Genomic DNA, 14,037 nt, shown 5'->3' with positions numbered 1-14,037 from the left:
GACTGGGACCCAGGCTGCTAGGTTCATTTTGGCAAATACAGGAAAAGTTACAATGAAAACCTCAAAAATTATGGGAGGAGTGCAAAAATCTGGAAAATAATCAGGTCTTCAAGAGTCAGACTGTGGAATGTACACTGGAGAAATGAAAGTCTCTATAACGAAACAAAATGCTGACAACTTTGAAAGGCTACCTAAGTCTTAGACTCCTAATTCCCATTACATGAAGAATGTCAATTTTGTGCCCAACTGCTTATATACATAAAATTTTAATCTAAATTTTGCTAACAACTTAATGACTCTCTTTTTGTTTCTTTTAAAATCTTACTGCAGAGAAAGAGACATATTTTATTCCTTCAGAGACACAGCAGTCTGGTGTGGTGGTTTGGTCCTGGCTGGGGGCTAGATGCCCACCAAAGCCACTCTACCACTCCCCTTCTTAGATGGACAAGGGAGAGGAAAAATATGACCAAAGGCCTGTGAGTCAAGATAGAAGCAATTTAATAGGATGAAAATCAAAAGCAAAGGTCACACATGGAAACAAGAGCAGACAAAGATTTTATTCTCTACTTCCCATCAGCAGATGATGTTTTGTTGCTCCTGGGAAGCAGGGCTTCCATATACATAGTAGCTGCTCCAGAGAACAGACACCACCAATGAATGTCCCTCCACTTCCTTCTTTCACTTAGCTGTTATATCTAAGCTGATGCCATATGGTATGGAATACACCTTTGGTCAGTTTGGGTCAGCTGGCCCAGCTGTGTCCCCTCCCAAGATCTTGCCCATCCCTCAGCCTACTATTGGGGGGGGGGTGTGGGTGTGAAATGCTGGAAAAGCATAGCTTTGGCTCTTGGCTCAGCAGTAGCCAAAACAGTGGTGTGTTACTAACACCCAGCTACATCACTGCAAACTCAGTACCATGAAAATGACTCCAGCTCAGCCAAACCTAATACATCCAGGAAGCAATCTTCCTAGGACTTACTTACAAGAGGGATATGGAGGCGCTGGAATGTGTCCAGAGAAGGGCCACGAGGATGATCAGGGGGCTGGAGCACCTCTCCTATGAGGACAAACTGAAGGAGTTGGGGCTGTTCAGTCTGGAGAAGAGAAGGCTCCGAGGTGACCTAATTGTGGCCTTCCAGTATCTGAAGGGGGCCTACAAGAAGGCTGGGGAAGGACTTCTCAGGATCTCAGGTAGTGATAGGACTAGGGGGAATGGAATGAAGCTGGAGGTGGGGAGATTCAGGCTAGATGTGAGGAGGAGGTTCTTCACCATGAGAGTGGTGAAACCCTGGAATGGGCTGTCCAGGGAGGTGGTCGAGGCCCCATCCCTGGAGGTGTTTAAGAGCAGGCTGGACGAGGCTCTGGCCAGCCTGATCTAGTGTGGGGTGTCCCTGCCCATGGCAGGGGGGTTGGAACTAGATGATCCTTGTGGTCCCTTCCAACCCTGAATGATACTATGATACTTCTGGTCAACTTGGTCACAAAATGATAGGAGTTGGAAGGGAACTCTGGAGATAACCTAAGACAACACCCCCGCTAAATCAGGTTCTCCTAGATCATGTAGCACTGGAATGTGTTCAGGCAGGTTTTGAAAGTCTCAAGAGAAGGAGACTCCACAACCACTGGGCAGTTACAGTATCACAGTATCACCAAGGTTGGAAGAGACCCCAAGGATCGAGTCCAACCTGTCACCACCGACCTCATGACTAGACCATGGTACCAAGTGCCACATCCAATCCCCTCTTGAACACCTCCAGGGATGGTGACTCCACCACCTCCCTGGGCAGCCCATTCCAATGACGAATGATTCTCTTGGTGAAGAACTTTCTCCTCACCTCCAGCCTAAACTTCCCCTGGTGCAGCTTGAGACTGTGTCCTCTTGTTCTGGTGCTGGTTGCCTGGGAGAAGAGACCAACCCCTTCCTGGCTACAACCACCTTTCAGGTAGTTGTAGAGAGCAATGAGGTCACCCCTGAGCCTCCCCTTCTCCAGTTTTCTGTCATCCTCCAAGTAAAGAATTTTTCCCCTCCTATTTAGGTGAAATCTACCATGTTCTAGTTTGTACTTGCCGCCCCTTGTCATATCACTGACCACCACTGAGAAGAGCCTAGCCCCATCCTCATGGCATCCACCCTTTAGCAATTTATAACCACTGATAACATCTCCTCTCAGCTTTCTCATTTCCAGGCTCAAGAGCTGCAGGTGTCTCAGCCTCTCCTCAATCATTCTCATGGCACTCCACTGGAGTCTCTCCAGCAGTTCCCTACCTCTCTTGAACTGGGGGAGTCCAGAACTGGACACAATAGTTTACCTATGAGGATGTTCCAGGAAACAAATAGGTTAGGGCTAAGGAAAGGTACTACATGAGCCACTCCTTAATCAGCTCTTCCAATACTGCCCATTGATAAACCACTCCACAGCTAGGATCTGAATGTTTTTAATGTGTTTAATCTACCAAACCCCTCAATTCCTCTGAATGGCAACATTTTCGACTGTGTGTCAATTAACTGGGTCAGATGCCTAATAAATATGCAGACTCAAAGGAAATGCCAACACAGGTGGGCTTCTGTTATCAGAACAGAACATTCATTTGCCATGAATGTGCTTTCTAGTACTTCTCTTCACATACATGTTTCCACTCATTCCATCTGGTCACAGAAAGCAAACATAACAGAAAAATTGAGGACATGGTAAACTAGAGTGCTGCTTGGAAGTGAAAAATAATAGTTAGAGGAATAAAGTTAGTTGCATCACTGAAGAAATAGCCATGGGTTGGTACAGTTCATCTCATCTCCATGTGTAAGGTTTAGCACATCTACAGACACAAGCATGGATCATTAGTAGAGGCTGCGAGAAAGGCCTTGCTTGCCTTTCAGTGCACCAGAAACAGCTAAAATCAGAGTTCTTGAAACATCTGACATTACCCTCTCTCACCTCCAGACTCCAAGGATTCTAATCCACCTCTGATAGATTTTCTTTTTCAAAATCCTTGAAGTAAGAGAAACTAAGATAGGAAAACAAAATAATTTATTAGCCAAGTCTCTCACAACAGCAACTCATCTGTACTATCAATACACTTTCTGTGAAAAATGAAGCGCGACACTAGAACCCAATATCTCATTCCATACAAGCAAGTCAAATGAGATCTTTTAATTATTTTTTCCCTCCCTGATGCCTTATTTTAATATTCTCCCACAGTGCCAAAGGAAGAGAATTTCTACCCTTTTCCCTTAAGGCTAAGTCACGAGCACAGAAAAACTCACTGTTGGGTCATATTTCCTGGCATTAATAGGAAACATCACAGCTTATTTTTGAATGTTCTGCCCTTGGAAAATATGATCTTGTCTGTGAACTGTTTGTTTTAAGGTTGTTCATCTCATGGACAGAAGACCCTGGCCTAAGACATATGCAGTCTATCACTACCATAGAATAGAGTAGAGTAGAATAGACCAGACCAGACCAGGTTGGCAGAGACCTTCAAGATCATTACATTCAACCCATCATCCAACACCATCTAATCAACTAAACCATGGCACCAAGCACCCCATCAAGTCTCCTCCTAAACACCCCCAATGATGGCGACTCCATCACCTCCCCAGGCAGCCCATTCCAATGGGCAATCACTTTATGAAGAATTTCTTCCTAACATCATCTAAACCTCCCCTGGTGCAGCTTGAGACTGTGTCCTCTTGTTCTGGTGCTGGTTGCCTGGGAAAAGAGACCAGCCCCCTCTCGTTTACAACCCCCCTTCAGGTAGTTGTAAAGAGCAACAAGGTCTCCCCTGAGCTGCCTCTTCTCCAGGCTAAACAATCCCAGCTCCCTCAGCATCTCCTTGTATGGCTTGTGCTCAGGTCCTCTCACCAGCCTCATTGCCCTTCTCTGCACACGTTCAAGAGACTCAATGTCCTTCTTAAATTGAGTGGCCCAGAACTGCACACAGTACTCAAGGTTTGGTCTAACCAGTGCAGTGTACAGAGGCAGACCTCCCTGCTCCTGCTGGCCACACTGTTCCTGATACAGGCCAGGATGCCATTGGCCTTCTTGGCCACCTGGGCACACTGCAGACTCATGTTCAGCCTACTGTCAACCAGTACCCCCAGGTCCCTTTCTGCCTGGCTGCTCTCCAGCCACTCTGACCCCAGCCTGTAGCACTGCATGGGGTTGTTGTGGCCAATGTGTAGGACCTGGCACTTGGATGTGATCAATCTCATGCCGTTGGATTCTGCCCATCTGTCCAGCCTGTCCAGGTCCCTCTGCAGAGCTCTCCTACCGCCTAACAGATCAACTCCTGCCCCCAGCTTGGTGTCATCTGCAAATTTACTGATAATGGACTCAATGCCCTCATCCAGATCATCAATAAAGATGTTAACGAGCATGGGGCCCAGCACTGATCCTTGGGGGACTCCACTAGTGATTGGCTGCCAGCTGGATGTGGCACCATTCACCATCACTCTTTGGGCTCGGCCCTCCAGGCAGTTCCTAACCCAGCTCAGAGTGCTGCTGTCCAAGCCATGGGCTGACAGCTTGGCCAGGAGTTTGCTGTGGGGGACAGTGTCAAAGGTTCTGCTGAAGTCCAGACAGACTACATCCACAGCCTTCCCCACATCCACCAGGCGGGTCACCCGATCATAGAAGGAGATCAGTTTGGTCAGGCAGGACTTGCCCTTCCTAAATCCATGCTGACTGGGCCTGATCCCTTGGCCATCCTCTAAGTGCTGTGTGATTGCACTCAACATGATCTGTTCCATAATCTTGCCTGGCACTGAGGTCATAACATCATGCAGCTTAAAAAACAGTGTATTTTCAAAGGATGCCTAAAACAAACCAATAAAGAAAATTTCTCACTATTCACAGCATCTCTGCCTGAGAGACCACTTCCATTCTATTCTTATTTATTAGACAAGTTAAAGCAAATAGTTCTTATATACAGACATGTTTTGTTAAAAAAGTGTTTAAGATTCCTTGGATTAACTGAATGATAAATTACTACCCACAGATTTTATTTATTTTATTATTATCATCGTCTTTTTGGACAGCATACAATGAGCTGCTTTATGCAGATATACAGGGAAATCAATGATAAGCATAAAGTGCAGTTCACATTAAGAAAACTAACTAATTATGATAAGTTGCTACATAAATTGCTTTGTGACTTTCCTAGCAATCAATTTCAAACTCTAAATAAGCCTCTGGCTTGAAAACACAATGAGTACCTAACAACTGTGTCAATAACAACTACAGAGAAGACGGTAATGATAATATAAACAGGATAATTATCTTTCTGGAAGTAAGTTTTTATGCAAACCGATTTCCTCTTCTTTTTATGTCAGTGATTTAAAGACAGCATGGCTTTCCAGAGTGCATGTGTATTGAGTTGAAAGCTTAAAAATTAAATACTTTGTGTATTAACATTTATTATTAAGAAGTACATGTCAATATAATAATTTTACTTCAGAAAGTTTAAAGTATTATCTGAAAACTCTAGACCAAATTCTTGAAGGAGCAATAGACATTATTAGTTGCAAGTGAACTCAAGAATGTTTCTTTCCAAAGTATAAACAGGCTGAGCAAACTGAGGTAGAACAGGTAAATCCCTGGAGGACAATCTGGGGCTTTCATACATCACCACTATTATGTTATTCCCTCTAGCTCACTAAAAAACTCTACCTTTTCCTTCAACACTATGTTTTGATCACAGCAAAAGAAAAAAAAACAACCAATCAACCAATAACAAAAACCCCACTAAACCAACAGATCAAGTTTAGGTGTCCCTCTAACAGATTATGTGCCTACAGGCTTTTGCTTGCTTAGGAATGTGAACATTTCCAATGATCTTCATTCCAAAGAGAAAAACAAAATTGTAGAAGACGACTCTCTTTGCCTTTGTTCAAAAATGCTTTATAAAATCAGCTTCAGAGGGTTAATAGAAAGCTTACAAATAGTTTGCCCCTGGATTTCTGGGCATTGCTTCTGAATGCAGTTTATGACTTTCAAACTCAGATTAGGCCATTTCAGAAAATAAAATGTCTGTCAATTGATGCAAACCTATTGGTAGAATAAATAACAATTTTTCATTTGGGTGTTCATAATTCAAATGTAAAATGAAAAATGTCTGTGTATACCATAACACTCGGATAATTAACTTAATAAACACCAAAACAGGACAGTAGAATTGTTCAGAAAGTTCTTACAAGCCAGATAGATGGGAACTATTAAACCATGGCATAAGTCCAAGCTAAAGCTCTAAAAACTACTTACATAAATACAGGCTTAGTTCTTAATGGAAACTGCTGCTTCTTCCTTTTACCAGAAAGCTACGGGGCAGACTTACCACTGTTTTTTCCCAGAAACAGGAACACAAGAAAAGGAGTCATTTGTAAAATGTTACTGGAAACCAAATGGCTTTGGCAAATGAATAGGTTTTCAAGTAAAACAGGTAATAGACAATGTTACAAAATACCTGTCTAAACAAAGGGCATCCTGCACATTTTTCTATATGGGAAAACCAGATTTTCATGATAGCCATGATTTAGCAATATTACTTCTCAAGAGATATGATTAGAAACTACTATTTTCTCCAACAATTGGAAAGCACAGTTCTTTCTAGAGGCTTATACATAACAAAGGGACTTCCTTACCAAAGAATGCATTATGAAAAGGGAATACGCAAACTCAAGGAATGGGGAGTGGGGAGAGTTATTCCACATATAAACCAAATAGCCCTTAAAACTCAAGTATTACGATTTCAAAATTTCTTAACATAGTTGAAGTTGATGGCAACCCACCACACAAAAGAATTAAAAGTTCTATTTTAAGACTTTATATATACAGTTAGTAAATTGTCGATAAGGAGCAGAAGCATACCTGAACCATACACACGAGCCACTAAAAAAACATGACATAAAATTTTTGGAGCAAGTTTCTAGTAAAATGTACTACACTTCATTAATTTTGTGTATTGGGAGCATGACCATTTCTATTTAAAAACAACAACATGTAGCTGTTTTTTTTTTTTTTTCTTAAAGATATATCTGGGCAAGTAGAAAGAAGGGTGGGGCCCATTTTACGTCCCCCACCTTCCCCATCAGAAAAAGAATAAAAATTAAAAACTAGAGTAATACAAGCAACAGAATTTTAAAATGAATGAAGCATGCTGTATGACAGGAGAATATGTCTTTAAACCAGTTTGTTTTATCTGAGTAAGAGTATTGTACACATTTCATACAAGTAAACCCCTGGTGACCAAAACTATATAAGACAAAATACAAAATGCTGGTTTAACAAAGACCAAGGGAAAACCCTTAGGGGTTTGAGATTGTCGACTTGGAATCAAACCAAAAGTAAAGCTAGTTATAAAATTACCTAGAAGTCCAATACATTTTCTGCTAACATATCTGTACAGTGTGACCAACTAATGGTTCAACCTAAAAAAGCCAGTCTAAGCAATAGAATAATTTAAGGCAAAGCAACTTTTCCAAGATAGCACATATCCAACATTTACTGCTGTCTTCATGTATATACTCAAGCATCATAATACTTGATATAATATTTACAGTGATTGTTCCATACCACTCCATGCTGATGCCCCACTGGGTTCTGAAAGTGAGAGGGAGATTTTTGCAGTTCTTGAGTATCATCTATACAAAACACGGAGTCAGTCTAAAAAACCTAGATTCTGTCTGCAAATCATATGCTGTATGCATGGACACGATGACATGAAGCATTGTGCAATACATGCAGAATTCCATGCTTGTGCTCTCCCTGCAAATTCATAGTTAAATAATGGGAGAAACACCCAAGTCAAATTACCATTGAGACACATTGCTCCTGCTCCCCCTTCCAATTCCCCCAAAATCAGTTTATAGCTGTACCAAACCATTTGCTGGACTTTCAGATTCTGGTAAACAAGTTTCTCCAGGAACAAATATGAGCACTTGCAAACTTAAAGCATTCTTCTTTTCAGTTGGCATTGAAAACTGCCAATATTCACATATGCAACAGCTGATTCAATCATTTTTGACAATGTTGAAAGCATTTAGCAAAGAAAAAGGATATCCAGAACCTAAAATAGCATGTTTAAGTATTTCATTCTTTCTGTGAAGATTTTTCTATTGAGTCCAATTAGTCCTTTATGGGCCTGTAAACTTAGAGATTTTCCATTGTGCAAAAGGAGTTGATTGAATTAATGGGCCCTGCCAGCAGGTTGTTCCAGGTTTTATTTACAAAAGCTGGGATTTTGGAAATTTTTCTTAATAATTTTCTTGTAAATATATTATATATATACATACATAAAAACTTACTGGATCATGCTAAAAATGCCTTTTTTAGGGCAAATTTTACTCTTTTTTTTTCCCTCTGGTGACACTCCACTCCATTCACTTTATTTATAACTGTGCTTAATCACCAAGGAAATTTTCAGCACGTTTAGCATATAAAGCAGAATATTTCTCGGAAGAGCAAAGACACAAGTAATAAAGAACCATGTGAACAGCTAAGGGTAAAAAGCTGATAACTTTGGGAATATAACTTTCCTCTTTCATAGTAAGGGAGCTGAATTCTCAAACCTAGTGAAGACTAGTCCTTAGAACCTGATAAGCTCCAGCTCTGAAAAGATATGGACATGTCCCCTGTGGACATGTCTGCAACAAGACTAGAGCCACACAATTACTTTATTGCAAGAGAAGTCAATCAATAATGCAGGCACACAAGTTTTGATGCTTAATACAACTGGCATTTGTTTTTCAAAGTCAGATTTCCAAATCAGCCATGAAGCCACACTTCTAATTCACTATTATCTAAACAAACACATCTGAGTATGCCTGGCATTTAATCATACTTCTTATGTATTTTGATAGAACTTAGGCAATTTACAATATTCTGTCAATCTATTTGTTGTCTTATTAGACCCTAGCCATTTAATTCAATACTAGAAATCCAACCACAAAGCAAATACGCCTACCTGAAAATCAAAGCCAAAGCACGCATCTTAGGAAGGAGGGGAGAGTGGAGGAGCATTAAAAAGTACCAGTCACTACGTGAACTCAGCATTAGAACACAACACAACTACAGCACATTTCAGGACACTTTCCACTACATCATTTCAATTTATACCAAGACCAGGATGTAGATTCACTCCCATCTTTAATCCTGGCACAACTGTGATAGAGGCTGCAACAAATTAAAGTCTAATCAGTCCTCACCCTTCCCACTTGTATCACAGACCCTTGCTCAGTTTCACTGCCTGCCTGATTCATTCAGAAAGTTTCAGGTAATAAGGCATTCTACTAACACTGCCTCAAACCTCTGAAGGGCTGCAGAATTTGACACACACTAAAACTAAGCTACTATCAATTCATAAATCCAAGACTTTGATTCCAGTATCCTATACAAAATCTGCCTCTGCACAAATGGTTTACATGATCAACACGGCATCAATGTCTAATGTGGTAAATAAATAAAAGTATTGCTGCTCTGGCTTTACACTGAAAAATACTGCAAGCTTTACAAATTTCTCCATTGTAGAACAAAGGTTAAAAAGCTTGGAATGTACCCTTCCTGACTGCTTCACTTTTTCACTGGTTGTCTGAACTTTTTTGCTCCATAGATATGCAGAAGGAATTTGAGAATTTGCCCAAGGTGCTTTTTAAGTTCTAAGGTTTGGTGAAGAAGGAAATTGAACACTGATCCACTTGTAATGTTGAAAAACAGAGAATAATCCATTTTTATTGCAATGAAAATGTGCTAACATATCAAAATTACATCCCTGTAATTGTTAAACTGCCAAAAAGCTCTCTCTTTACAAATATTAGAAATTTCACAAATTCTCTCAAAATTACTGAAGCTGCATATAATCATCTACTTAGCTATATTGAACTACTCTAATTTTGCTTCATTTTTCTCTCATACACAAAAAAAATAACCCTGAATGTTATTATCCATAGACTTATTTGCTTTCCCAGTAGACTACATTTAAATTCTATTCAATATGAGTTAAAATCTGTAGTCTTGACAGGTATGGCTTTCTCATCCAGTGCTTGAAAGGCACAATGTTCTCTGTAAAGTGTCAGTGTAGCAGTAACTAATATTGGGAAGGCCTTATAGCAAAACTGACTGCTCTCTAATGCTTCTTACCAACGCAAGTTCAGTTCCTACCTCTGTGGTTGGTGAGGTCTCGGGATCCTGAAGGCAGAGGTGTATAGTGCATCACTGGAGAGATAGAGGCAGCATCACTGGAGGCCTGTGTGATAAAACAAGTATCATCAATACTGTCACTCAAAGCCAATGATTACACAAAGAAAACACAGCTGCAAGAGTTCTATGATGTGGTTACAGGTGCAGAGAGTCACCTGTCATGGGGAATTAATTTGTTTTTGTTAATGCTGCCTGTAAACCTGCAAGGAAGTTGTATTCACATTAGTTTGTACCATGATATTAGGCATCATTGGTAAAATAATATCCTCATTCAGCTCATGGTTTCAAAAATTTACTGTCTTTATCAGAAAATCTTTGGGCTATGATAAAAATGTTCCTCTTGGCAAAACAAATTAATATTTACCTGAAGGAAGTGAGCATGTGTAAGATGATGTGGACACATCATCTCTGCATATAAGGAGACAGAAAATAGGAAGCTGAGCTAAGATACCATACTTTTCAAAACTTAGAAAAACCTGATTCTGCTGTTCTGTGTGCTAAGTGAAGGGATCATGAACCCATGATAAATTACTAAAAGGAATCTTTATCAGTAGCTATCTTCTCTGCAGGTTCTTCCCTCAAGATATATTGTCTTATAACCTACAAAAGTCTGTCAAAGAAATCCACCTCAACCTTATTTCTTATTTTGCAGTTAATCATATCCTCAAAATTTATACATTTAAAAAATTTAAATTAATTCGAACTAGGTTTTCAACGCCTAGCTAAGATGAAAGTGTAAAGCAGGACTGTAATATTTTGGAGAAGAAAAACCTTAAATTCCAATTAAAATCTTAATTTCCAGCATAACAGTGGGAATCCACAATAATGAATATTAATCATGGTAATAGTTTGTTAAAGGCTGTAACTTAGAAAGTAATATTTGTGATAGCTGTTGGACTCCTAGATGACAGTATATTAAAATGCCAAGAGGTAAGTAACTGAGTTGATTAGTATACTATGATTTTGCTGTTGGAGACCAACTGTCAATTTCTATGTCAAACCATAATTATAGTCCTCTTTTTATCCTTACCAAAAATCAGGGCATATAACATGAAGACACATGAAGTGTCAAACGTCTTAAAAGAGACAGGTTTGCCTAAATGGCAAGGATGGACCTTAGCAAATATGAATAAAAATCCAGAAAATTCTGCCACCCCTGACTCACAAGTGATAATATATTCTTCTCAGGGTATCTTCTTTTCAGAGATGTAATGCTATAGATACCACTCTTGCCTTCAACTAGAGTGAATAATACTCTGATTTTAGTGAACAGTAAACATGCAGCTCAATCTACCCTGTACTATGAAGTACTGGAAATCTTCCCTCTGGTGACCATGTAAGAGCTGAGGGCACACAACATCTCAGAGGATGAGACAGATGCCACTAACACCCAGCAATATGACATCTTAAATTAAATCCAAAAATATGCATCTGTTCACAACTGTTTCCTTTGAGCCAAGCTGTTCTGGATAAGACAAGAATTAAAATTTATCCTAAGACTTCATCTCTGTAAATCACTCCAAAAGCTGGAGGAATAAGTGCTCTCTTACTGTACACTCTAGATGTTATCTGCCTATTCAACAGTACTTATTTGGGACTCTGATAATAGTGAAGGTTTCTCTTTGGTACTTTTAATCTCAGTTTAGACTGTTGACAGCTTGATGATAGCTTTTCCTAAAATTACTGGAAGAGACTTTGCCTTTTCAGCAATATAATTCTGAGTGAGCAAAATTCAAGAGCTTCTAAAAAGGATATTGGAGTGAAGGGGCAATTTAGCTTTATTTCCCATTTTAGGAAAAGCAAGAACAGGAGGGTTTGTTTATTGGTATTTTGCTGTTATTTTATGTACAGCATATAATTCCCTGTCAAATACAGAACAGTTCTCATTATCTTTGAGCTAAGCATTCAGTTAGAGTAACTTTAATTCTATGAAATATCATCCAGGTTTAAGATTGTTTTGCACAAACACTGGCTGGAATTCTGAATCATGTTTCTGAGTGAGCCTGTGCACCAGCCAAAAGACAACCATTTGTTTACCCTACCACAAACTGACATTCGGCCCTGAGCTGTTTTCTGAAGAGATTTGTATAGACTGTATTACTCTTAATATTCACAGGAATATTTTGACAGTGACAACATTGACATGTGACAGTTATGTCTTCAAGTTCTGGTGACATATGCATCAGAAGTTCTTGTTGCAGTGGAAGATAACTACAAATAGCTTTGAGGGAAGCTGGTTAAAATAGGTCGTAGATTCAGTTTTGTAGAAACAGGTTACCAAATAGATCTGCAAAGAAATTTTAACAGTATTATTATGGGAGAAGCTTGTTTCCTTGCAAGCATTAAATGCCATCCAGATTTTGCAGCATATTATAATAAAAGATATGAAAATCACGAGGCAAAGTTAGACCTCTCACAGCCTAAGTTATGCACATAACCACACATTTGCTCAGTTGAAGTATTTGTCTTCGTATTGACCTGTACCTTTTGTCTGAGCTAAGAATTGTTGTATTTTATACCAAATAGATGGTTTGTAAAAGAGTAACATATTTCAAACCACGTAGATCAAAATTACTGAAGATGTAGAAGTAGCAGTAGAAAAAAACCTTAACCAACCAAAAAAACCCCACCCCAAATCAATAAAAAAACCAACCCAAAAACCTTAACTTTGAATAATTAAACAATGATAACTGTTTAAGAAATGGTACCTTGTCTTGATGAGTAAGATGAGGCTTAATATTAGGTTATATTTGCTATAATGAACTATCATTAATACCTGTTGACAGTTGATATTCTTCTATTTGTGTCTCACAGCTCGTACTTCTCATAGTGACCCTCATTTCTAAGGCACGCTACAAATTCTTTACGCACCTATATAGAGCCACCATTCATGATTATGCCTGACAAATTTTACAATACAGGAAGAACAGCAGCATGCTGGCATGTTCCTGACTAGAGTTTCATGGATACATGACACAATTATGGAAATAAATGGTAAGCAAAACTGTTTCAACAGACAAGTAGATAAGGAAGATTTAATTCCAAAATATTTTCAGAGGATGTCACAGAGAGAAATCTCAGTTTGATCAAGACATCCAAAAAAGAAATGGTAGAGTGCAGAATTAGATGTGGTAACAAAAATCAAAATAATTAAAATATTATTTATAATGGAGCTGAAGACAGAGACTAAAGATTCTATTGTACCTGTTACCTTAGAAAGATTTTAAGCATTTGGGATTTCTCCTTTGCAACACGTTTCTCAACTAATATGGGAATATCTCAAATCTCCAGCATTTCATAGTGTGACTTTTGTTATTTTCTTTTCCAGATAACTGATGAAAATGCAAATTTCTTGGGGACAGCATGGTACTCATTCTCTAAGTCTGACCTACAATTATCAAGAATTCTTATGTTCTATGATACTATTGTTTATTTTCATTCATCACAATTTTAACACTTGTCAAAGTCATCTAGTAAGGTCACAGAGAAATGACCTTAGTAATTTGAAAGCTTGTTGCTTTTCATTTGGTGATTTACATTTAAATAAAGATGGAAAACAATATTGTGACATTGCAGCGATCTGCCTAATGGTTTATATCATATTATTGGGTACAAAACTTGCATTTAGTATAAAGTGTGACTTATTTTCAAATATTTTTAATGTACCTGCAGGAAAGCTGCAATAAGGAATGAAGAAAATCACTGTTATACATTTTTTAAACTGACAAAAATATTTCTCCAGAAAGATATTAATGGAACAATCTGTGGTATAGTTCCAACTTAAAGGATCAAGTCATACTTGCTTTTGAAAAACTTTTATGTAAACACTAACATTTTCCTGATAAAC

The 14,037-nt window shown here is 38.9% G+C and overlaps 1 protein-coding gene across 4 annotated transcripts in view; it reads right to left on the bottom strand.

Annotated features, from left to right (window-relative positions):
- Positions 1 to 14,037, bottom strand: part of LRMDA (leucine rich melanocyte differentiation associated) — a 661,266-nt gene that overhangs the window by 90,397 nt on the left and 556,832 nt on the right. For all 4 annotated transcript variants that reach the window (XM_068139879.1, XM_068139880.1, XM_068139881.1 and 1 more), the window contains one exon: positions 10,152 to 10,236. In XM_068139879.1, coding sequence (XP_067995980.1) covers positions 10,152 to 10,236 — 85 coding nt within the window. The remainder of the gene's footprint in view (positions 1 to 10,151; positions 10,237 to 14,037) is intronic.

The sequence above is a fragment of the Melanerpes formicivorus genome, unplaced genomic scaffold (genome assembly GCF_026170545.1).
Source record: "Melanerpes formicivorus ecotype bairdi unplaced genomic scaffold, bMelFor1.0.p_v2 SCAF_6, whole genome shotgun sequence".
NCBI classification, from domain to species: Eukaryota; Metazoa; Chordata; class Aves; order Piciformes; family Picidae; genus Melanerpes; species Melanerpes formicivorus.
This window is presented reverse-complemented; position numbering and strand designations above follow the sequence as displayed.